This window comes from Trachemys scripta, chromosome 15 (assembly GCF_013100865.1).
Source record: "Trachemys scripta elegans isolate TJP31775 chromosome 15, CAS_Tse_1.0, whole genome shotgun sequence".
Lineage (NCBI taxonomy): Eukaryota > Metazoa > Chordata > Testudines > Emydidae > Trachemys > Trachemys scripta.
In genome coordinates, this window is record NC_048312.1 from 8,803,870 (window position 1) to 8,827,870 (window position 24,001).

The 24,001-nt window shown below is 50.9% G+C and overlaps 1 protein-coding gene across 11 annotated transcripts in view; it reads right to left on the reverse strand.

Moving 5' to 3' along the window:
- Window positions 1-24,001, reverse strand: part of NCOR2 (nuclear receptor corepressor 2) — a 391,355-nt gene that overhangs the window by 95,683 nt on the left and 271,671 nt on the right. For 10 of the 11 annotated variants that reach the window (XM_034791190.1, XM_034791189.1, XM_034791188.1 and 7 more), the window contains 2 exons: window positions 3,687-3,817; window positions 2,603-2,775 (listed from right to left, as the gene is read on the reverse strand). In XM_034791190.1, coding sequence (XP_034647081.1) covers window positions 2,603-2,775; window positions 3,687-3,817 — 304 coding nt within the window. The remainder of the gene's footprint in view (window positions 1-2,602; window positions 2,776-3,686; window positions 3,818-24,001) is intronic. The other variant, XM_034791186.1, reaches the window with a different exon arrangement.

Sequence of the window (24,001 nt, forward strand, 5' to 3'; positions counted from 1 at the left end):
TGAGTAATGTATTCACTGGCAGCCTGACACACGTGAGCAAACCCTACAACAACAAACTACTATGTGAGTCAGAGACAGAAAACCCCCAGTAAGCAAACAGATTTCCATTCCAGCTGCCAACAGGCAGAGCATTATTTCAACACCGAGGAGAGAGGTTTTGACCATGTCCTTTTAAAATGGAAACTAGGCCGACCGACTAGGTTAAAGGACAGTGGTGGGGAGGAAAAGCAGCATCTCCGAGAAGCTTGTAAAGGCTCTAGGGCTCTGGAGGGGGAAGAGTACAGCTCTGATGCCCACAACCTGTTAAGTACCAGGGCCTGGGAGTGAGAAAAATGCATCTCCTTCATAGCTGACTGCACCAGATTGCAGGTGTCGCCTTGTGGAAGTCACCGCAGGTCATTTCCTCCATTAGAAATATAGTCCCCACAGAGATCCAGCCAGCACATGTTAGCTCAGCTGGTAGAAGAAATCAATACCTAGGAATTTTCTTTTCCCCCTTCATGGGCAAATTCAGGGCTTCAAGATTTATTTGCTTTAAGTATACCAAACACACTTGACTAGGGATTTAATTGAGTTTTAATAAGATTGTCAGGGTATGTTAAATAAATGTCAGATAAATGGCCTATTGGGTTTGATTAATGATATTTATTGAGGTTGAGCAGTTACGTAACAGATGTCTACTGGGAGCTGCAGCGTGCTGCAGCTAAACCACAGTATGGGGGTTTTTGTTTGTTTTTTAATGTTCAATGGGACTTTAACATGCAGTAACTGTCTTCGCCAACCTACATTAAATCACTACTGGGGAGACACAACGTGTAACTGATTGCTTCGGCATGCCAGTGACATCAGCCCATTTCCTTTGGTCACTTTACTATTGTCAGCTGGCTTTTCTCCCCGCTTGTGATTCCACTGGAGACCTCTGGAGGAAACATGCTACCTAAATGACTGGGCTTATTCCCTACCGCTACTGGCACAATGCCTAAGCACCCCAAACGGGGCCCAGGGCCCCCCCGTGCTAGCACTATACACACAGTCACTGCAGTGGAGAGCTCACAGTCAAGGGTTTAGACAATACTCAGCCGGTGAATCAACAGACACATTTGCAGACCTAATTTATACTAATAAAGACACTGCTTTCAGTAAGGAAATTCTCCAACAGACAGGTATGGATCAATGTTTCTTTAGTATTTGCTATAGGGAATCAGGCAAATACTGCAGTCAGCGTATCGAAGACAGCCGTGGATAGTTCCCAAGGGGAAACCACCACCTTTTTGTCAGTCATAGAAGGAAGGGAAAGATAGACACCATCTACCATTGCCTGGATATGGCACGTTTCAACACTTACAAGCCCCCATGTGGCTGGCAGTGGAAGCTATCAACTTTGTATGGATCTCAGCTGCATGCAGGATCCTTGTCTCCTGTCATTCCAAACTAAGGGTTACTCTAGCTGTCTGTCCATGAGTTTTAGGGTGAGATCAGTTTGACTTCTCTCTCTTATTTCTGACAACACCACGGGCACCGCCCTGCCAGCCTGAGATGCCCTAAAGTCTCAGGAAACATAATGGCACTTTCAGGATGTTCCGGGGTTGTTGTATTGGGTCCTCTCCTTTGAGATCACTGCACACGTGTTTGCACGGCAGGGAGGTTGGCTGAAACGGGGCAGGGAATCAGAGCTGCGTTGAACCGGCTAGCCTAGCAAGTCAAGTCCCAAGCGCAGACAGCGTGGGACAGAAAGCATTAGGGGGAAGTGATGTGCTGAGGATCTCCTCCTCTGGAAGAAATATGGAATCACAGGCTATAGGTAGAGAGTTGTCCCAGCCTTCCCCTCACCGAGTTATCATGTGTGGTGCCCACAAAGACAAGGAAGGGAAAGCCTGGCTTTCCGACACCACGGTCACTGCAACAAGCTGCATCAGGGCCATCGCCCATCCCTACTGCTTCCGAGACCAGGCACGCCACAAACTGGAGGGAGCGGGGGCCAGGGCAGGGAGCAAGTGAAGCCAAGCGAGGCCCCCGCGCAGGTGCAGCGCACTGTGACTCGGCTAGCTGCGGAGCTCTCAAGGACAGTCTGAGCCTGCCTCAGGGCACATGGTGAAACACGCCGCCAGCCAGACTCCCAAGCATGGCCTCGCACTCAATAGCCACCGGCAGTACAGAGAGGCCTGCATGAAGATCTGCACGACTTTGCTGAAAATGGCACAATTCCCTTTGCCTTCCTTCAGGGCTTTCCAGCTGAGGTTCCAAGTGACGCAAACCTCACCTGGTGAGACACAGGCCTGGCCCTCTGAGATGCCTCCTGTCCAGCTGGATGAATTCCACTGGGTAATCCTGAGGTGCTGGTGAAACATCGCTCCCACTCCTCAGGACAGGAGGAATTGTAAAGAGCCAGGGCTGTAGGACAGGATCATCATCCTCCATGTCCAGATAGGGAAACTGAGGCACGGCGACTTGTCCCGGGCTGCCCAATGAATCAGTGACAAAACAGAGGCGAAACCCGCAGCCTTTGTTCCCAGGGCCTTCCCTCCACCCAGCTGGCTGGACTGATACAAACCCCTCCTCCGCACCTTGGGTTAAGGAGGCTTTGTGCCCAGCAGGTACGTACCCAGCTCTGTGTTCTGCTGCGGAGCGGCTGCCTCCTCGTGGTTGGCCTCGTTAGCCATGGAACGGGTGATGCGGCCTTTGCGCCTGCCCTGACTGTTGGCGGTTTTACGCCCTTTGGAAGCGACGGCTTCTTTCTCGTCGTTATCCTCCCCGGACGTGTCGTCATTCTTCTCCCTGCAAGAGCGGGGAAATCACTGGGTGATGGGATATATTTTGGGAGTTTGCAACGAGGGCACTTTGCCTGACTTTGGGTGGGTTGGGCTTTTTTTTTTTTTTTTTTTTTCTGCAGATGGTTGCAGTTCCAAGAGCGCGCCGAGACCTGACAGAGACAGGTTTAACGCTGGGCCATTCAAATTTATCATCGCCTCCTCCTCATTTATCTTCCTGAAAGGGACCTGCTGGTAAATGTTTAGGCAGCCTGGATATAATGAAGCCAGATGTTCTCCTAAGCCAAGTATTAAGCCCATTACAGATAGCTAGCAGTCTGCCTGCCAACCTTTCCCAGCAACAAATCCGGCGTTCCCTGCTAAGCCAGGCGGTGCCAAGCACGGTTATAAAACTGGTCAAATCCCTTGAGCTGGAAGATCTCACATCGACAGCAACACCGCTAAAGGTGAAGCTCTATGCTCCGCTGCAGCCCGAGTTCTGCTTTGACTCTAGGAGGCTCAGCCATATCTTGCAACAATCAAACAAACCCTGGTATCAAAGCTGCTTCATGGACTGATCGGCTTTATAAAGCAAATCAGTGATTTCATCTAGGCTCTCCAGGGATGCGGGGGAAGAGGGGAAATCTATAAACGAATAGACTCGCTCCTTTCCTAGCAGCAGGTTTAGCCTGCTCTGTGCTAGGAGAGGAGATGGGTACACGCAACACACCCAAGGTAACCTGCAAAAGGATCACCCAATACTGGGATCAGAGCCCAGATTCTGCTGGATGCACTTCAAAGCATTGACCACTCTCCTCCCCCCGCCCTCCCAGTGCGGTTCTCCTTAAGGAGGGAGCATTGAGTTGATGCATTCCCAGCCCAGTGCACACTATGATCCCTAGGGGCGAGGAGCGGAGAGAAAGGAGAAAACTTGCTTACTTTGTCAGTTCTTCTTTGTCGTTTTCTGCTTCCTGTTTGTCTTCCTCCTTCTCTGCCTCCTTCTCCTTTTCTTTCTCTTTTTCATCCTTCTCCTCTTGGCTGCTACGGGGCATCTGCTGCTGCTGCTGCTGCAAAACAAGGGACAATAGGAAAAAAAACAAACAAAACTGTTGAGGCGGATAAATCTTAGCACCTGGACTAAACCAAACAAGCGCATTTCAACAATGCTGAAGGGGCTGACCGAGAGGGGAAACGAACAAAGTACTGCTTGAGCCACAGGGTGGACATCTGCAGTCAAGGGGCAGGCAGGGCTGCTGCAGGCCAGCGGGGCAGAAAGCTTAATGCAGAGATCAGAGCCCATTTTGGGTCTATGCTTGGGGACCTGATCCAACTCCCATTAAGGTGAATGGAAAGGCTCCCACTGGCTACAGAAGCGACGAGGCTGCAGAGGCTACAAACGACGCAATCCATTTCAGGGCAAGTGAGGCAATGAATATTGCGCAGGAGAAGTGAACCTGACCCCCCGATCACCTGGAGGAGACTCCGCACAGCTTGACAGAGACTTCATTTAGAAGCCGTTACTCCCACCTGCCCCAAACAGTGCTAGGTGTGAGACACCCGCCTGTCTTTACCCTTCTTTAAGAGAGTTTGTGCAGGTGCCCATCAAAACTCTATCGGCACCAGCCCCCTCCCAGGCATTTCACGTTACCAAACGGGAGCGTTTGTAAAATGATAATAATGATGCTGGATTCCATTTTGCAGCTGCAGGAAGACAGCAGGGGGGAGGCCCGATTCCTCAGACCTCCTTCTGGCTAGCATCAAATGAAAGGAATTCCACAGAGACGTAGAAATTAGAGACGGAAATGATTTATTAAGCCATGCAGGTCCCCAGCTAATACAGGACTGTTTCCTATAGTAAATCCACTGGGGCTTGGCCAGCGCAGCTTCCCTGGGGAAAGGATTCCACAGGCTGAAAGGAAGAAATCTCAAACTGAACTGATCCGCAGAAGGGCTGATCCCGGATGACCTGTGCGTCCTGCTTGCAGCTGCTAGGAAGGTGCTTTATGGCAGAGGTGTGCGATTTGATAGCACACTCCAGCGTTGCCCGTGAACACAGATCTCCCGTGCACCAGCGTTCTGTGCCAAGTGAACACTTGTGCCCCAAAGGGTTAGTGCTAACGGAGACGCGCAGAGCTATCGAAACGGGCTACGGAAAGCGACAGGAAAGCATCGTGTTCTTTCAGGCCTTGATTCCGCAAAGTACTGGAGGCACGTGCTTCACTTTAAGGATACGCTCACGACGTCAGCGCCTCTCTTTCTATTTGTGTGGATTCAAAGGGCACAAACCAAACGGCAATCGTAACGAGCGTGCCTGATTCTCCACTGCCTGCTGCCCTACGCTGGCATCTGCGCTTGCACAACGGGAGTGTGAAGCCCAGCCAGATCAGAACGGCAGCCTTTCACGCCCGCGGGGCACTAGTGAAAATGACGACACGAGGCATGAAGCATCCAAGAATCGGACGTAGTGACGGGAGAACTTCGAAAGGGTTGGAACCGCAGTTCAGAGAATACCCAATTGCTTTTCAAACCTTCCTCTGATCCGCCAGAAGCTCTGTAGTCTGCAACAGGGCCTGCAACAGGCTGTCTCAGGAGATTTCTGGGCAGGTAAACCTAGCTTAGCTGGATGCCTGGGTTCTCAGGACTGGCAAAAGTAAAACGTCTCTAAGTATCAACCGCTTCCGATCCTGCAATGAATTCTGCATGGGCAGCCAGTGGGCCTGTGTAGACATGGAGCTCCACTCACATGGTACTCATTGCAGAGGGGCAGGATCTAAAGGGTTTATATCGAGATCTGGGGATGGAAACAGTGCTCCTTCCTCCGGGACAAGGGAGCTCCCTGAAAGGCAAAAGACGTTCTCTCGACCCAATTCACACAGCTGCTAGATGAATCAGGCAAGTTCAGAGAAGCTGTTCGGGTATTTAAATGCCGCATCATCAAATCAATACAGGAGATTTAGACTCGACATTGATGCAAGTGTAAATAACGAGGCCCTACAAGCAAGTGCTTCTGCGCCTGCAGAGTAAAGCCAGAAAAATGCCCTTGTCTAGCTAGATCCCCAATGCACACACTCATTCATCCAAAAGATCACGCTAGAGGAACTGCTGCCAATGCATCTGCATGGGCAGGAAGCAGCAGTGGAGGGTGTTAGATGGCAGGAAATCGGGGGCGGGATCTTTCAGACCTCATTGCGGGTTAGCGAGAGCAGCCTGGATGGGGCTAAACTTAGTGCCATTCATTAATAATACTAACTAATGCTAATAATCTGTTGCATTCGTTTCAAGGAGGCTGCTGCAGAAGTGGAATCCGATGCTCACGAGTGCAAAGCACTCTCTGCTTGCTGTCCTCAGGAACACCAAGAGACCGTTTTGTTGCTGGCAGCAAATACAAGCTACTTGCTGAGTAACCGCTACTAGGTAGCCACATGCGTCTGCGAGACCACCCCTTGTAGCCATGGAGGCAACGCACCTGATGGCACGGAGGACCTCTCGGGAGGTGGCAACTGCACCACTTTATTTGGCTTTTCAAAAGCACTTGGTTTAAACACAAAACCTGAAATAAAACTGAAATGCAAACACAGCAGCTACTGTTCTTCCTCCTGCTCCTTTGATGGCCTCTTGGGTTGGCAGGAAGCGTTCTCACGGCTCAAAGGAATCTCCCAACCTCCCTGGACCCATGTCTCCAGAATGCGACGGGTATGATTTACACCCACCAAAAGGTTCAGCTCAGACTGCAAACCTCCTCCTCCCTCACTGGCCTGGTCCCACCCCCTCTACACAAGCAGGGTCAAATATTACACATGCTCAGTCCCTCTCCTGGCACTGCGGCAGAGAGGCCAGATTTCCCCGCTGCCCACGGGCAGGTGGTTAAGGAGGGGAGCAGAGCTGCACGAGGATCATCCTGAACACAGTACATGGCAAAGACCAGGCTGACGGGGAAGGAGTGCACAACACAACCTCCCTGGGTTGCACTAATGCTGCCCTGAACTCCGTGACCCTTTCTGAGTCACTGATGCGGTTCGCCAGTGAACTCTGGAGTCTGGGTTCAGCTCGGACAAAGAGCCACAAGATTAGCAAGACTCCTGAGCTTCGAAGGGCGTGATGGTCTCCTGAGGAGAGGCGTCTGGGTGGGGTGGGCTAGGGCTCCTCATTTGGTCAGATCCGGCACTCTCCCTCCCTATTAACCATTTCAGCAACGAGGCCCAACGGGTTTTAGGAAAAAAAAAAAATCTTAGGCTTTTTTCAACCCTTTTTACTGCACTTTCCTGACGTCCAGCAAATGGGGCGCAGACCTGCCTCCCTCTCCCTTGCAATGGGCTGAATTACACGGTGTGACGACAGCCCGGGACGTGCAGATGCCAGCGAGCGTGTAAAAGGCCGGGGCGGGGTGTCCCTCGCAGCTTCACCCCCACTTGGGGTGAATGTTTTGAGCAGCCACCGATTCCCCTCCCCCCCCCACCATGACTTCCCAGCGCTCCCCAGGAGGACCTGCTGCAGCGCTATCCCACCGAACCTGTGCCATGGTGTCCGAGAGCTGCCGGGAGCATGCGGTGAACTAGACGAGGCCGCGCGCTCCCCCTTTGCTGCTCGGCTGCCAGGCGAGGGGGTGTGTGTGTGCATATTTGGGGAGCTATTGTGGGAAGGCCAATGAAAAGCGGGGCCTTGTGTTTTTAACACCAGCCAGCCACAGTAGGCGTTATGTAGCTAGGCGTGCTCCCAGGGCTGGATCAGTAGCAGATCCGCACTGCCAGCCGGCTCTGGCTGCCCCAGCATCTTCTCACCATCTTCCTCCCCCTGCCCTGTAGGGCTACTCAGGACTGCTCCACTCTCCACCCAGAGTCATAGCAACTTTCGTCAGCCCACAGCCCCTTGCACTGAGGAATCACCTGTCCATCCCTCCCTCCAGAAGGGACCATGGACACTCCTCACTGCCTGGAGTGGTGCAGGCAGGAATTCTCTAAGACAGCCAGGAGAAGGCCTGCTCTGCTCTGGTCACACAACCCTAATTAACCTCCAGACCGATGGATTCCTTCGTGGTTTGTGGGCTTTGGGAAACAGGCCTCTGTGCAGCAGATGGAATTCAGGATGCAGAGCAGAAGGCGCACTAGCTGCCACGACATCCAAGTGCCCATCTTCCACACTGAGGTCAACGCTTAATCGAGTGATCCAGTAGACGGGTCACCGCGCAGGCTAACAGCCCCTCCCTGCCAGATGGGTACAGGCCCTAAACACGCCTGTGACCACAACAGCAGCAAATTGCCTCTTATTCCTGCAAAGATGCCAGCTTCTCAGTTCGAGGCCTCACTGATAAACGCCCCAGCCAGTGTGCGGCGAGCTACGGTGTCCCTGCCCTGCTGCAGCCTTCCCCCCACCCCATTACCGGTTCCCCTTTGCTCAGGCCTGGCCTACACCTAGAACTTAGGCTGACCTAGCTACACTGGACGGGGCTGTGAGAAATTTCACAGCCGGTGCGACGCAGGCAGGTTACCCTAACTCCCACTGTAGTGGCAGCTAGGTCAACACAAACATTCATTCCTCGCCCCGGCGAGAGTCTCTCCGAGAGGTGCATTACCCAGCTGAGCCCAACCCCTTCGTCGATGTAGGAAGCACCGACGCGACAGCGGCACAGCTGCAGACCCACAACTGTGTCGTAGTAGCCGCTGTAGTGTAGACATCCCCCCCAGCGTGCAAGCAAAGGGGGATGAAATTTACAAGCCTATTCCATCCCCTGGCCTGCTCACAAGAAGGGAGCCAGCAGGCAGAGATGAGATGGATGTGACATTACCATCCTTCCCTTCTGAACTGACACATACTAGGTGGGAACAACGGACAGGAAGGATGGTCCAGTGGTTAGAGCACTAGCCTAGGAGACCTGGGTTCAAATCCCTGCATTGCTACAGGCTTCCTGTTTGAGCCTGGGCAACTCACTTAGTTGCTCTGGGCCTCAGGTCTCCATATAGAAAAATGGGTCTAATAGCACTTCTCAACATCAAAGGGGGTGTGGTGAGGTGCCCAGCGATGCGGGCCATGGAGGTACCTTGGATAGATCAGTTCCTTTGGCCTTGACAATCGCCACATAGAGTTCCTGTCCATGGCTTCACAAAGCTGTGTTCCTGAGGGAAGGCTTGTATCATCTTATCTTGTGTTTGCACTTATTCAAACCAGAGTGCTGTAATCCTGTACGGCAATTGCAGCTCTTCCGCATAGTATCAGATCGGGATAGCACAGATGATATGATCTCTGAGCGCCAACGAGCAAAACCACCGAGTGGGACGGGCAGCAAAAAGGCAACGAAACACAGCCACCGAAATACATGCGCATGCGGACGCAGCCCAAAGCGAGTCTATGTCCCTTGCAGCACTGCCAAATGGGATGTGCATTTGAGTAATCTGTTCCTTCAACAGAAAAGAGAAACGCAACCTGCCGGAGCTTAAACAAGCACACACAATTCCACTTCCGGTAGCGGGTGTGTGGGGTACGTACACGGAAAGGCTGCGTCCGGGTCTCCTTCCCTCCCGATGAAAACTGGCACTTTTTTTTTTTTTAAGTTTGCCCCACAGAACACTTTTAAGCAAGTCTGATGCAACATCAGCCACAGCATTAACCCAGCATCATCTCACAGGAAAATGTGCGCTTCACCGCGCCAAAAACATAAATAAAATAGCCAATGGCGCCCCCTAGTGTTTGGGCCCTGGGCTGGGCTACCCAAATGGCAGTATTGCCCTAAGACGGATCAGAACAGCATAGATGACTGTGAGAATCAATACATCCTACTGCAGCAGAGGAACGGTTATTATTATGATGCCCCATCCCAACGGTAAAACAACATCAGCGTCAACATCTTTAGCACAAGGCCACCGAGGAAAAATGCTACTGATTCAGCTTGTAATCCTTCCCCCAGTCAGAAGGCCTCCTGGCTAAATGTCTCTTCAAATTGTGTATTCCTAGCAGATCTCTTATTGAAGCTATTTATTCCCCATGCTGTGAATCCGCTGCAGCAAAAGGAATGTCAGGAGCCGTCAGCAGAGCCCCGGAGTGCAGTGAGATACCCACCGACCAGCCTGCGAAGGAACCTTGGGGTATGGCCATACTGACGAACACCACGTTTCCCACCAAAGCAGTGAGCATCACGCTGAAACCCAGCAAGCCCTGGCTGGGAACAGAGCATGGAGGAACCCGGAGAGGTTGAGCCCACACACTGCAGCACAGGTCAGATGCAAACAGAAAGTGCTCCAAGTACTTGCTCTGGCACTCCAAGAATGTGGACATCTCCCAGTAGCACCGTGGAACCCGGGTCACAAACCCAGACCCCATGATTCTAGGCACTGCACAAATGCAGAAAAGACAGACCCTTATCCAGAAGCCAAATCGAAAACCACAAAGTAAAACAAAAACAAAGCAAACAAAAGGCTTGGAGGGGAAAATAAAGGGATCTGTGCCGTCGGCGCTCTCCGTGGCAAAACTACAAAAGGAAAGGACGGGCCGAAGAGCTCTCAGCAGGAAAACACCTGGAGCCAGCGAGTCACGGCTCCTCACCCAGGGCACAACTAGCCCTAGAAGTATATTTTCTAGCACTGGGTGACATCCAGTTTTCAGGGACACCGTTCCACAGTCTCTTTGCCGGGAAACGTTTCCCCGATATCCAGCCCACAGCCCCTCTGCTTTAATCGAATCCCAGTGCCTTCTGGGGGGGAAGCGGCAAGCGGTGCTGGGGGTTAGCGTGGGTCCTCTTTCGTCGTAGGGTGGACGATCCCGATGGGCACGGCGTGTTTCCAAGGTTGGGCAGGAGCAGAATTAACTCCTGGCAGCTCAAGCATCCATCTATCCAGGGTACAGATCGGCCCCCATTTCTGTATATCTGAGCCCCTTCCCATGTGACACAAGTATCTTCATAACACCCCCGAGCGGCACAGCAGGGCTCTTGTCCCATTACAGAGATGGGCCATGAAGCACATGGAGGCTACGTGACGTGCCCAAGGTCCCATGGGAAGTTTGTGGCAGAGCAGGGACTTGCAGGTCTCTCAGGACCTAGGCTAGTCCTCTAACCCCTGGACCCATCCTTCTCTAGCACCGACGCTCGTGCTTATCGTTCCCCTCAATCCCTCCTGTTTATTGAAATCAGCTTCGCGCGCGAGAGGAGCACGGCTCTCCAAGTCCCGGGGTACAGGCTGACGTTCCCCGGAGCCCTTCCCGCCCTGCACTGCCGCCTGGGCTGCTCAGTAACTATAAACAGCTGCTCACCTTTGTCCTCGTTTCCCAGAGGACTCGGATTAGCTCTAGACAAGCATGGAGCTGGCAGCCTTTCCTAGAAGCCGTGTGCACCTCCACTTAACTCTCCTTCCAGGCAGGGACAGCACGCACCCACCCACTGGCAATGCCAGCCAAAGCTCCCCCCCCCTCCCAGCAGCTCTTATCTTTACAATAATACACACCCAAATTACACCCCGCCCCCAGGCAGCCAGGCGGGAATTCACCCTGCCAACTCCTTTGGGCTCCAATGTCATGAGGATTTTGTGGCTGTGAAGCTCTGGCCCCTGCGGAGCTCTCACTCGCCAGCCCCTCCCTTTCCCTCCTCTCGAGGCCCCGGCTCCCGAGGCAGCACTCGCCTTCCCTGAGCAGTGAGGGGCTCCTCGCTGCACCCCTCCCTGCCATACACGCTCCCAGCCAGCGGTGGGGAGGGAAAGGTGCAGCTCCTCCCACTCCTCTGTTTACTTCCTCCCAGAGCCAGCAGCTGCTGGGATCTGGCGGGAGGCTGCAGGAGGAGGGGTGGGGAGCAGGCTCTGTACCTTCAGCTTCCCCCCCCTCCAGTCCCAGAGGACAAGGAGGGGCCTCAGCCCCCCAAGGGGCAAGCGTCCCTCTCGGGGAGCTCGGCACCTCAGCGAAGTCCTTTCGGTCGGTCCAGTCAGGGAGGTTTCCCCGCCCTCGGAAAGCTCCAGCCAGATTCACAGGCACCACGCAGGAGCCAGGCCCAGCTCACAGGCAGCCGTCCCCGCTTGGAAGGACGGCAGCCTCTCCCCGCCGGCTCCCCGAAGCACTTACTTCCAGCTCCATCCCGGCCCCTGCCTCGTGCGAGCTGCTGCTCCCGTACAGCCCCATGGCCAGCTCCCGGCGCTTCCCGCTCCCCCTCACAGCCCTGCCAGCCGGGCGGGGTGCGTCTACATTCTCCGGCTCGGGAGGCTTCCTGACGATTTGCATAGTTAAGCCGTAAACTAACCACAACATTCCTCTTACGATTTTGCAATCGGCTGGAATAACGTGGTCGCGCTAAGTCGGGCCGATGAATCATGATCTATAAACCACAGGGCTCGTCACCGGGGCTCGGGGCTGGCTGCAGCCAGCGTGATTAATCTCGGGGGATGCCAGGGTTAACTTACAGCCCGTTGCTATTTATTTTCCAAGCTTTCAAGCCTCTGGAGAGTTCCTGTTCCTGCCTTCCCCTCCGCCCGGCAGGGCCGAGATACTCGAGGCCATGGCACTGTGTCAAGAAGATCAAGACAATTCCTCTGCCACACACAGGAACCTCATAGGCAAGAGGGGATTGTGTATGTAACCCCGGAAGTGTGGTCTCCTGCACCTTGCGTCCAGGAGAGACTCATGTTCTCCAACAACCCCACTCAGCCCCCTAACCCCGCTCAACGGAGTCATCAAAACCCCCAGCAAAAAAACACTGCATGGCTCCGCTCCCGACCCTGCCCACTGTTTGAATTATCAAGGCACCTAGGGCCCCAGCTGTGCTAGGGGCTGTACAAACACAGAACAAGACGACGGTCCCTGCCACAGAGAGGCTGTTCCTTCAGTCACGCTCTGTCAGCACCAATGGGGTGAGAGCCTTCTTCTCTGCGGCTCCTGCTGCCTGCAATGCTCTCCCAGTGCCTCTGTTGGTTTACCTAGGATGGGCCTCTTCCCTATCCTTCCCCTCAAGCTCCCCTCTCCAGGAGCACAAGCGCCTTCTCTACCATGCCAGCCTCTGGAAGTTTCACCCTGTCTCGCCAATGCTCCCACCTCGAGCCCTGCTGTTCTCCCCAGTGCACACCTCTCCCCCGTGGCTCTCCAAGGAAGACTTGCCACCCCACCTCAGTTGCTGTCCTGACCTCGACGTGGCACAGGTCAAGCCTGCAGGATGTGAGACAGCACGATTAAGTTAAACCCCTGCACCTCTCTGTGTCCCAGGTAACACTCAACGGATCTGAGGGCCTGGAGCTTGAATGCATCCTGGGGAGAACAGGCACCACCCCCACCCCCCCTCTCTAATTTGGCAATGAACGAGATATTGCATCTCCCCACAACAGCTCTTGCCCTGAAGAGAAGCCGTGAGCCAAGCAAGTTCATTTCATCCCCTCTCCCCTCATCCCACGACACCTCAGGCAGCAGTTCCAGGGTATGTTTCTAGTATTAATAACACGGCTTTTACAAACATCACCTTGGGTTTGTTCTGTGCTCTCCACGGCGATGCTCGGACACTAGTGAAACCTCCTTCCTCCCTGAGACAATATCGCCTTCCAACCAAATCTGTCCTGACAGCAACGTCTAAAAGCGTCCCAAAGCTCAGACGAACCCTCTGACAACCCAGTGCACTTTTCTCCCCTTCTTTTTACAGCTCTGTCTGGGGAGTGTTTTCTCCCACCACACAGCGCTGGAGACTGGATTTTCCTTTGGGTGACTTCCGAAGAATGGCTCCGATTTTGTTTCCCATTTGCATTTGGTTGGCCAGCAGGCTTGCTCTGGGGCCATTGCACGTGACCAGAGTGACATAAATTTAAAAAAAAAAAAAAAGTTCAGAGACAAGCTTAAGGCAGAGGGTTGAAGGGACCTGGGCACAGAAGCACCAGGAGGCCTGTGGTTTTCTTTTCTACATGAGCTTGGGGTGCCTGGGGGGTGGGGTGGAGAACAGCACCAGCCTTATTAAGGAACCCACTCTTATGGGCCACATTATGTACGGCCCTACTTGGGTACAGAGAATCCCATCCCCCCAGCGCGCCCACACAGGAGGCAACCATAGACTCCAACCTGAGAAGACTGCTACTGACTTCAGTGGGTACTTTGCCCAGGCCGGTCCCTTCGCAGGATCAGGCCCATAACATGGCTGTAAGCACTGGAGCTACCAGCTGGTACTGCCTCGTAGGAGTTACTGGATGGTTATGGTGTCTGTCCTCTCCCCCTGCACCCATGAGCGCTGCCAGGAGAGCCCTGGCTACACCTTCAAAATAGTGCAGTAAGTCCCGTCGCTCCCTGCGCTTGCTCCAATGCTTCCCAACTCTGCGACTTCAGCCGTGCACCTCCCTCCTGTCCCCACCTGGATCTGCCACAGATGAGGTATCGTTCACTCCCCAGTCAGTGGCTTGGCGCAGCCTGCTCCACAGCCAAACAGCATGTGCATCTTGTACCTTTAATAGGACAACCACATACTGTCTCTTGCAGGTAACATGAGCAGAAGTAACTTGTGTGCATGGAGAGGAGAAGGTGAACCTACCACTGCAGATACGAGAACCTCTGTCAATCCCCTCTTCTAACCACTAGCAAACACTGCCAGCACCCCACAACGTCTCCCGCAAAGCATCCTTGGATTGTGCTGGTCGACATTACAGCAGAGACGGGGCAGAGACACTTATGACAGTGGCTTGATGCCAGGCAGCCGCTGCATATAGCATCAGTCAGACCACAACCCACAGGCGGCCCTCGCAGACAGGATGGATATAGAGCGCAGGGTGGATGGCTGGGGCTTTTATTATTGTTTTTAGAGTATATATGTATTACATGACCACCACCCATGCCCCAAAGTCTTCGCTGTAATTGTCTGGAATGTCCCAATCCCCACAGGCTGCAGAGCCTCGCATCTCATAACCATACTTGGCACCCTCCGCTCATGGGAAAAACCTCAAATCAAAGCATGCTATCACCGAAACAACACGCCGAGAATGAGGAATAGCTGTCGGGTGCTTGGCTTTGATGACTGCTGTCCCGAGCCTCCATCTGAGAGAGCAATCGTGGAAACAGAATGGAATCAAAGAGCTGGGTTGTAGATTCTATAAGGAAAACAAGTGCATAAAAAATATGCACGATCAACGACTGGCCTAATTCTGCTGAGAAGTCCTAGCAAATAAGAATAAACCATGGAAGGTGATCCTTTGCTAGTATGCAATGGAACTGTAGGGAACTGCATTTTTGTATGGTGGCTAATTGTCACAAGATATGGAAAAGGCCTATAGCAGTCAATAGAGTATAACAACTTCCCTCTGGGTACTTTGAACTGTCCTATAGAATTTGATAGAAAATGTTGCTACAGGGTGGTTAAAAAAAACCCCAACAAACTCTTCAGAGAGGAGATGATTCTCTGTGGATCAGTTTTGTCTCACAGTTACCTTGTGCCCCCTGTTGTATCCACCTGTGGACTCGTCTTATACGTACATTATAAGCTCCGCCGGACTGAGCTTGTCTTTTTGATATGTCTTTGTACACCACCTAGCACACTTCAGCCCTGGTCTCTGACCAGGGTCCCTTGGTGTTACCACACTACGAACAAGAAGAGTAGAGTCTGTAAGGCTTAGACTGATTTCTACAGAACCTTGTCAATTTGATCCCTCTTAGGTTCTCCCAGGCTTTTCCAGAAGAGGGTTGGTTTCTGTTTTGGGTTCTGCTGATTTTGTTTAAAGTCAATCGATTGCCTGTGCAAGATGAGTCCCAAGAGATTGGAAGGAGGGTAGGGATTACCATATTTGTACATGGGGAGCCCACACTCACTGACCCAGTCAGGATATGGATTTTTCTCCTCTTCTGTGGTTTGCCTTCTCACCCACTAACTGTCTTCTGATGCACTATTTATCTCTGCCTGAAGCCTCACAAGCTGTCTGTACCACTCCCCTCTAGGAATTTTGTAAACAGATCACTAGTGAAAGATGCCAGATTGACAACGCTGGGGGCAGATGTCCTGTATTCATCCACAGTGCAGGCATGCCCAGCGCAAACAAAGCACCAATGTTCTTGCAGAAAATCCCTCTCTAGGATTTCCATCAAGGCCTGCTTTGGAAAGCAGATGAACAGTGACACGAAATGCTGGAATATTTCCCTTGTTCCAGAGCTGTTTACAATCCCAAATCGTCAAAAACAACACATCTCAGAAACAACTTTCTCCTTTAGGTACCCAGTAAAGACCAGAGCCTGGCGTTCTGTCTCTCCCCTACAAAAGGGAAGATAACCACAATGCTAAAATCCAAAACGCCCTTTGGATTTTATAGTCAACAGGACTACTCGCGTGGGTACAGGTTTGCACCCGTAGAGAACACATCGACTGCTGCAGGAGAAATACTGGAGCCTGAACTCACGTGTGAGCAGGGAAAGAAAAAGCTTTTCATTTCATAGGCGCCGATTCCATGGATGCTCCAGGACTGGAGCACCCAAGGAAAAAAAAATTAGCGGTTGCTTAGCACCCACTGGCAGCCAGCTCCCCCCACCTCCCCCTGCTGGCGGCCCCACCGATCAACTCCTCCCCCTCCGTCCGCTTTGGCGCAGCTGTTCTGCGGCGTGCAGCAGGCGACGGGAGGGAGAAGGAGAAGCAGAGATGGGGAGCGGAACTGGGCGGGAAGAGGTGGGGTTGGGGTGGAGCAGGAGCAGGAAGATGTGGGGCGGAGGTGGGGGTTTGGGGGGGCAGGAAAAGATGGGGCAGTGGGGGGGTGCTTGGGGGAAGGGGTTGGGTTGGGGCGGAGCAGGGAGGTTGAGCACCCAAAGGCCCTAGAGGAAGCTGGAGTCTGTGTTTCATTTCACTTATAAGAGGTTTTCCACCACATATGTAATTAAGCCACACCAAAGTGCCTGACTGACTTGGCTGGATGTCCTTCAGCAGGTTGGTCGTGTTATTGTAGCCGTGTTAGTCCCAGGATACGAGAGAGACTAGGTGGGGGAGGTCATAGCTTTTATTGGACCAACTTCTATGGGCAGAAGGTACAAGCTTCCGAACGACACAGAGCTAGTGTCTGACCTAACTACAAGCTGGGACAGATTGTTAAGCAGAAGGGCTCTTTCAATACTTGTCCTCAGGCGAAACCTGCACACCTTCAAACAGCAAGCCTGGGAACTTCCATTCATAACTCTGCCAGAAACCAAAAGCCAGGGACTTCACAGGGACACTGGTTTTATGGCTCATTAGAACAACCTGTAACACACCACACTGCCTGTTACCCCACTTCAAACCCTTTATGCTTAACAATCTAACCCCCAATTGCCCAATTCATTTTAAGCCATTGCCTCCCACCTGCGACCCCTTCTGCCTAAAAATCTGCCTCAACTCGTACGTCGCTCCCTTCCCCAGGCCTGAAGACGAGCTCTGTGTCGCTCGAAAGCTTGTACCTTCCACCAACAGAAGTTGGTCCTATACCTGATTCAATAGCACTTTGCATCAACGCTGTCAAAGGATGAAGAACGGCGAGTTCTCCAGGCTTCCCTGTCTGCCTATAGTAGCATGGTGCCCCCTGAGAGACACAGCGATGTCGATGTAAGTCCCCAGTGTCAACCAGCCCCCAGATCCCCCATCAGACTGCTCAACATCCTCCCGCTGCTTTTGCGCTGCCAGCTCCTTGCTAGGCAGTAAATAGACAACTCCCCTCCCCCCCGGAACACATACTAACCCTTCTACAGTGGCACACTCTGACTTGAGTTTTCTCCCAAATATGGCCATATCGTTCTTATTTAATTGCCAAACAATGTGGCTGGGTTAATGGGAATGTGTTTAGGGCATTCTTTTTATTGTGTTTGGAAAACGTCGGATGGGTTATTGAAATGGAGGAGAAACTGCAGCACAACAAGACGGAGGGGGGTAGGGGGAGAGACGCGCAGGGAGGGGGGTGAAGAGACATTTCCATGAGCGTGCTCGAAGGATGCTGGGAGCGGCACGAGCGCAGAGTGGCAGGAAACCAGAGTGGATGCACTAAAAGCCAAGTAGCACATTCAGGATTCCCGTAAGGGCTTGATGTAAAGTAATATTGGATTTTGAATGTTCTCCTTCAAACAGATCCCTCGTGGCATGCACTGTCCATTTCATACCCACTCACGCCTCATTTCTAAAGCCTGCTTGAAAGTAGAGTATGTCTCCACATTTCAGCTACCACCACCTACCTGCTGAACCCATGGGGCCCCCCCATCACTGGAATCTCTGGGGCCCTTACAAGCTTTACCCCTGTTATCCCCATTTCACAGACACGGAGGCGCAGTGTCTCCCCCACAGGAAGTCTGCGGCAAAGCAGGAAATTGAGCCCTGGTGCCCAGGTCCCCGGCCAGAGCCCAAACTTCAGCACCAACCATCCTTCCTCCCTGCGTGATTCTTTGTTTGAAGTCAATAGAGTGCAGCCGAAAAATGCCAGATTTACATCCCTTAGCTCACCAACAGAACAGGTCAGCAACAGTGCAGGCTTCTCCCACACAGCCCCAGAGCGCACCTCCATCCTGACCTGCAGGGACCATCTCTAGGGGTCACGGTAGATCAGTCTCCGCGGACAGTTCGAATCTTTGCGAAGAAAGCAGATTTTTTTTTTAAACTGATTTCTGATCTTTGTGTATAAATGGTGAGATTATTTTTCCCTGGTGTGTTGTATTTGGGGAAGGGAAAAAAAAAAAAAGAAAGGAGTTTTGACTATCCATAAAAATGGGATATTTATTTGAAAAATCATGAGGTTTTCCTTGGGGTGGGGGGGAGGGGGACCCTTGTAATTTGCCTCAATATAAGGATGGGCCCACTCTGAGTTGAAGAAAAGGCGTGGGAGGTGGCTGCCCCAGAAATAGATCCGTTTTCCTATCAGAAGTGGTGGCTTTTAAAAGCTTTGAGTCATCCTGCGCCATCAGTTTCCAAGTAAAATTCCCAGTGGGGATTTTGGCTTAAAAACGAAATGGCCCCATCTGGCCCTCTGCCTTGCGCAGAAGCACGTTGCTCTCCATGAGGAGTAACTTTGACAACAAACGTTCAGTTAAAAATTCTGAAGTTTGTGGCTCTGATGAGGGATTCGGTCAAACACAAACGCCTGCCCGTAGGGATCCATTACCGTGCTCCAGCATGAGAGGATTAGCTGGCTTTATGGAAAGCGAGCTGGGCCTGAGACTCGATCCCAAGCACCCTCTCTTCCTAGTGAGAGAGTTCCTGCATGCCACACGAGCCTGGGAATCGGCAAACCAAACCCAGGCTGGCGATATTAAACTGGTAGTGAGGCCCTCCCAGCCCCTCACTCGGCAGGTTCCGAGGCCCTCACTCAAGGAACTGTCACCCACGTAAGTAGTTCCGCTTGCAGTGAGACATTACTTGTGGTCTGGATACAGCAAGGCACTCAGGTGCTCGCTCAACTTTAAGCACATGCTTAAGTCCCACTAAAGGCAGCGTGTTCCACTTCCACGCTTTGCTGACGAGGTACTGGGTGAGTACTGCTTACAGGATGATATTTTATTGCAAACTTCTTCCTTTATAGCAATGAAAGGTTTAGGGGGGGAAACGGATCTGGGTAACGGAGGAAAGGTAAATTTAAGACTTATGGGCCAGATTTGTAATTTATTTAGACACCCAATCCCATGATTTCAATGGAAGGGAGGTACCTAGGTGCTTTTGAAGATCCTGCTATATATTCTTCATGTAAACAACTTGCTGATCTTAGGGCCAGATCCTTGTCCAGTGTAAAATCGACCAAGCTCCTGCTGACGTCTATGGTTACATCGATTTACATGAGGACCTTGCTCTTCTGCATTGTAAGTAATCTTGAGCCACGGAAGTGCACTGACGGGACAAGCAAGTGAAAGGGGGGGGGGGGGAACACGAACTCCCAATATGCCTTACATATGCCCATCCAATAAATGGAGTCAGACACACACAATGTAAGGAAAGTTTGCCCAACATGCCATGTCTCTGCTGCAGATATTTAATAGCTCAACAGTTTAACAATCTGACACAGTGTTTACGTAAAATGAACGGCATGTTTATAAAGTCAGAGCTTGTGTTGTTCCTTCACATTACTGCAATGACCGCGGGGGACAAGAAATGGGTTTCTTTTGGGTGTGGGACAGCAGTCTGTAAAAATAATGCAATTGCTTTTTTGGCAGAGGGCAGGGGAGGGTGGGCATGGGAAAATGTTTCTCAGGCCTGGCAAGAACTATTCAAGCTGCCCAAGGGCCAAGGTCATATAGTGAGTCACTCGTAGTCACTTGGAACAGGACTTCTGGCTCCCAGCTCCCTACTTCAATCACTGCAACATGCCGGCTCAAATGTCACTACATAGGGGAAAATACAGCTGTGGTCTCCTGCGCAGTAAGGATGGGCAGTTTGTTTTGCCGTCAGTGGAGAGGATACAGAATGTTCATTAGCTCTGACACTTTCGAGGAAGCAGCTTTCGCTGTGGAATATTTGAGTGCTGACTGCAACGCCAAGCAGGAGAGCCATGACAGCATATCCTGTGGGCCTGCCCAGGGACTCAGCGCGGGGGGGTTTACACTTAGCCAGATGACTTCATTTACCTCTGAATCATCCTGGCCACGGCAGTTGGCTTAGTTAGCAGCTGATCTATGAAACTGACCCCGAGCCCAACAGCCTGATTGATACACTTTGGATGAGGCGTGAGGAGAAACATCACAGGCTCCCTATCATTGTATGAGTCAACCGGTGACTTTCTATAGCCGGACAATCCACCGCATCCTGACACTGCCCCCAGCTGTGCTGCGCCACCTGCCTTCCTGCAGTTGGAGTGAGGCTTTCACTTCGGGCTTGTCTGTGTGAGGAAACCGCCCGGCACAGCTACCGCAGTTACTACCGCATTGTAGCTTCTCAGGTATACTCGTCTGGCTAGTATCAGAAGGGTAGCCGTGTTAGTCTGAATCTGTAAAAAGCAACAGAGGGTCCTGTGGCACCTTTGAGACTAACAGAAGTACTGGGAGCATAAGCTTTCGTGGGTAAGAATCTCACTTCTTCAGATGCAAGGCTCTCGATTCTGGAATAAAAGGGACTTTATTCCACAAGAACTAGCTGCATGGAGTAATTTGTAATGGAATGAAGTCATTTTTATTCCAAAACAGAGCGCCTACATGGGGAAGTTAGACTGGAAGAGCAGATTAGTTATTCGGCTACAGCTAAGCCAGTCAGATTCGCCACGTACACAAGACTGAAGCAACACATTCCCTCATACCATGAAGTGAATTTGAAGCTGAGTAAGTCATTGAAGGAGACTGTGTCTTGGAAGTCCTGAAGAGTTTACACCCTCCATGCATGTGTGCCTGCATGTAAATTTCAATTCAACCCAGTGCAGTAACTGTTTAGTAACGTGCACGGTAATATTGGATCGGATTTTTTTTTTAAAGTTTTAGAGTGATGATGAAACTATATATTAGAAAACTGTGTTTTTGAAAAAGGTAAAGAATTCATAGACTCATAGAACCACAGGGTTAGAAGGGACCGCAAGGGTCATCTTGTCTACCCCCTGCCCAGATGCAGCATTTGTTGTGTCTAACCCATCCAAGACAGATGGCTCCAGCCTCCTTTTGCAACTCTCCAGCGAAGGAGCGTCCATGACTTCTCTAGGCATCTGTTCCATTGTCCTACTGTTCTTAGCGTTAGGAAGTTTTTCCTGAAACAATCTAAATTTGCTATGCCGTAGTTTGAACCCATTGCCTCTTATCCTGCCCTCTGTGGCAAGCGAGAATAATATTTCTCCATCTTATTAAGGCAGCCTTTCAAGTATTTGAAGACCCCTATCATATCCCCCCCTTAATCTCCTTTTTTCCAAACTACACATAACCAATTTCTTCAGCCTTTGCTCATATGGCTTGCGTTCCATCCCTTTGATCATCTTTGTCGCTCGCCTCTGTATCCCTTCCAGTTTCTCTACATCCTTTTTATACATTGGTGACCAAAATTGGACACAGTACTCCAGCTGAGGCCTAACCAGCACTGAGTAAAGCGGTACAGTCACCTCCCGTGATTTGTCTGCTGTGCCTTTGTTAATGCAACTTCAAATTGCATTTGCGTTTTTTGCAACAGCATCACATTGCTAACTCATATTGAGGCTGTGATCCACCACAACTCCCAGATCCTTCTCAGAGGTCTTGCTGCCAAGCCAGTTATCCTCCATTCTGAATTTGTGCATTTGGTTTTTCTTCTCTAAGTGTAGCACCTTACATTTGTCTTTGTTGAATTTCATTTTGTTGTCTATAGCCCAGTTCTCCAATTTATCAGGATCCCTTTGAATTTTTAGCATTACCCTCCAAAGCGTTGGCAACTCTCCTGCAAATCCGATCAGTATGCTCTGTATTCCTTCATCCAGGTAATTAATAAAGATGTTAAACAACACTGAACCAGTACAGATCCCCGTGGAACCCCACTTGAGACCTACCTCCAATCTGACAGTCCATTAATAGTTACTCTTTGTTTGCGGTTGTTTAACCGATTATGTATCTACTTAATGGCAGTTCCACCGAGCCTGCATTTCTCCAGCTACTTAACAGAATGTCATGTGGTACTATAGTAAAAGCCTTGTTAAAGTCCAGGTATATTATGTCCACTGCATTCCCCCTAACCACTAAACCAGTTATCTTGTCAAAGAAGGAAATCAAGCTGGCTTGGCATGATTTGTACTTGGTAAATCCATGCTGGCTGCTAGTGATCACCCCTTCATCCTCCGAGTATTCGCAAATTGAATGTTTTAGACATTGCTCTAGTAGCTTCCCAGGGATCTAGGTCAGGCTGACCGGTCTATAGTTCCCCAGCTTCTCCTTTCCCCCCCTTTTTAAAGATGGGCCCTACGTTAGCCCTGCTCCAGGCTTCCAGGACCTCTCCTGTCATCCATGCGTTTGCAAATAATATTGCCAATGGCTCTGAGATTTCTTTAGCTAATTCCTTCAGCACCCTGGGGTGAATAGCACCAGGCACCGCTGATTTGAATTCATTCAGATTAGTCAGAAGATCTCTGATGTGTTCTTTACTTATCTTGATCTGCATCCCTCCCTCTGTATTGTCTACGTTAACTTCACTAGTCATCTATCTGGTCACGTTATTTTTTGTGTGAAGACTGAAACAAAGTAGGCATTAAGCAGCTCCGGCTTCCGATCATCCTCTGTTACCAGCTCATCTTCTCCACTGAGCAGAGGACGCATACCATCCCTGATCTTTTTTGTGTGTGTCTAACCTATTTGTAGAACCCCTTCTTGTTGTCTCTAACATTTCTTGCCAGCTGTAACTCATTCTTTGCCTTGGCTTTCCTGACTCTGTCCCTACATGCTCACACTATTCTCATTATACTTCCTTGGGGACATGCCCCTCCGTTCCTTTTGGTTTTCAGATAGCTAAAAAGTTCCTTGTGCAGCCATGCTGGTCTTCTGTGGGTCTTCTCTTTCCTCTGTGTCAGAACAGCTTAATGTTGAGCCTCCTGTATTACATCGTTTAGCAACTGCCAGCCCTCTGACTTTTTTTCCCCCCCCCTAATTGGTCTTTCCATAGGATCCTGCCTACTATTTCTCTGAGTTGGTTGAAATCTGCCTTTTTGAAATCCAGTGTCCTTGGTTTGTTGTTCTCGTGTCCTCCTTTCCTTAGGATCTTGAATTCTATCACATCATGTTCACTTCTTCCCAACTTCCCAACCATCTTCCCCTTCGCAACCAATTCATCTCTGTTGGTCAAAACCGGATCAAAATGGATGACCCCCAAGTTGTTTCCTAAATTTTTTGAATCAGAAAGTTGTTCCCTACACATGCTAAGAACTTGCAGGACATATTATGTTTTGCATATTATGTAAGAGTCTGCCAACAGGTAATCAGGGAAGTTAAAATCCCCCATTAACACAAGCTCATGTGTATTAGCTAAGCTTGTTATCTGCTTGTAGAACGCCTGACAAAACACAGACATAAAGACAGTATGTAATTAACTTTGTACTCTATCTGGGGTTAAGGTATTAAGACTGTAACTTCAAGATTATGAATTGCCCTTAAATTGTTAAATGATCCAGTGCTGAAAGGCCAAAGGGCAGTGCAGTGTGATTTTTTAAATTGAATTCAAAGTCATGATTTTAGAGAGTGTTAGCGTGTTGGTGAGGGGGGAGTAGGAATGACAGGATATCAGATTTGCTCACCTTTCTCTCATTCTAGTTTGGAAAACATACCAACCATTGAGCCCACGTTCTGAGTTAGAACACCAACCTCCTTGGTTTTATTATGTAGAGCCTGCGAAGTCCCTGATTGCAGCAAGAGCTATTTCAGCAGTAAACAGCAGCTGTACAAGGAATATCCTTTGCCAGGGGACAATCGGCCAG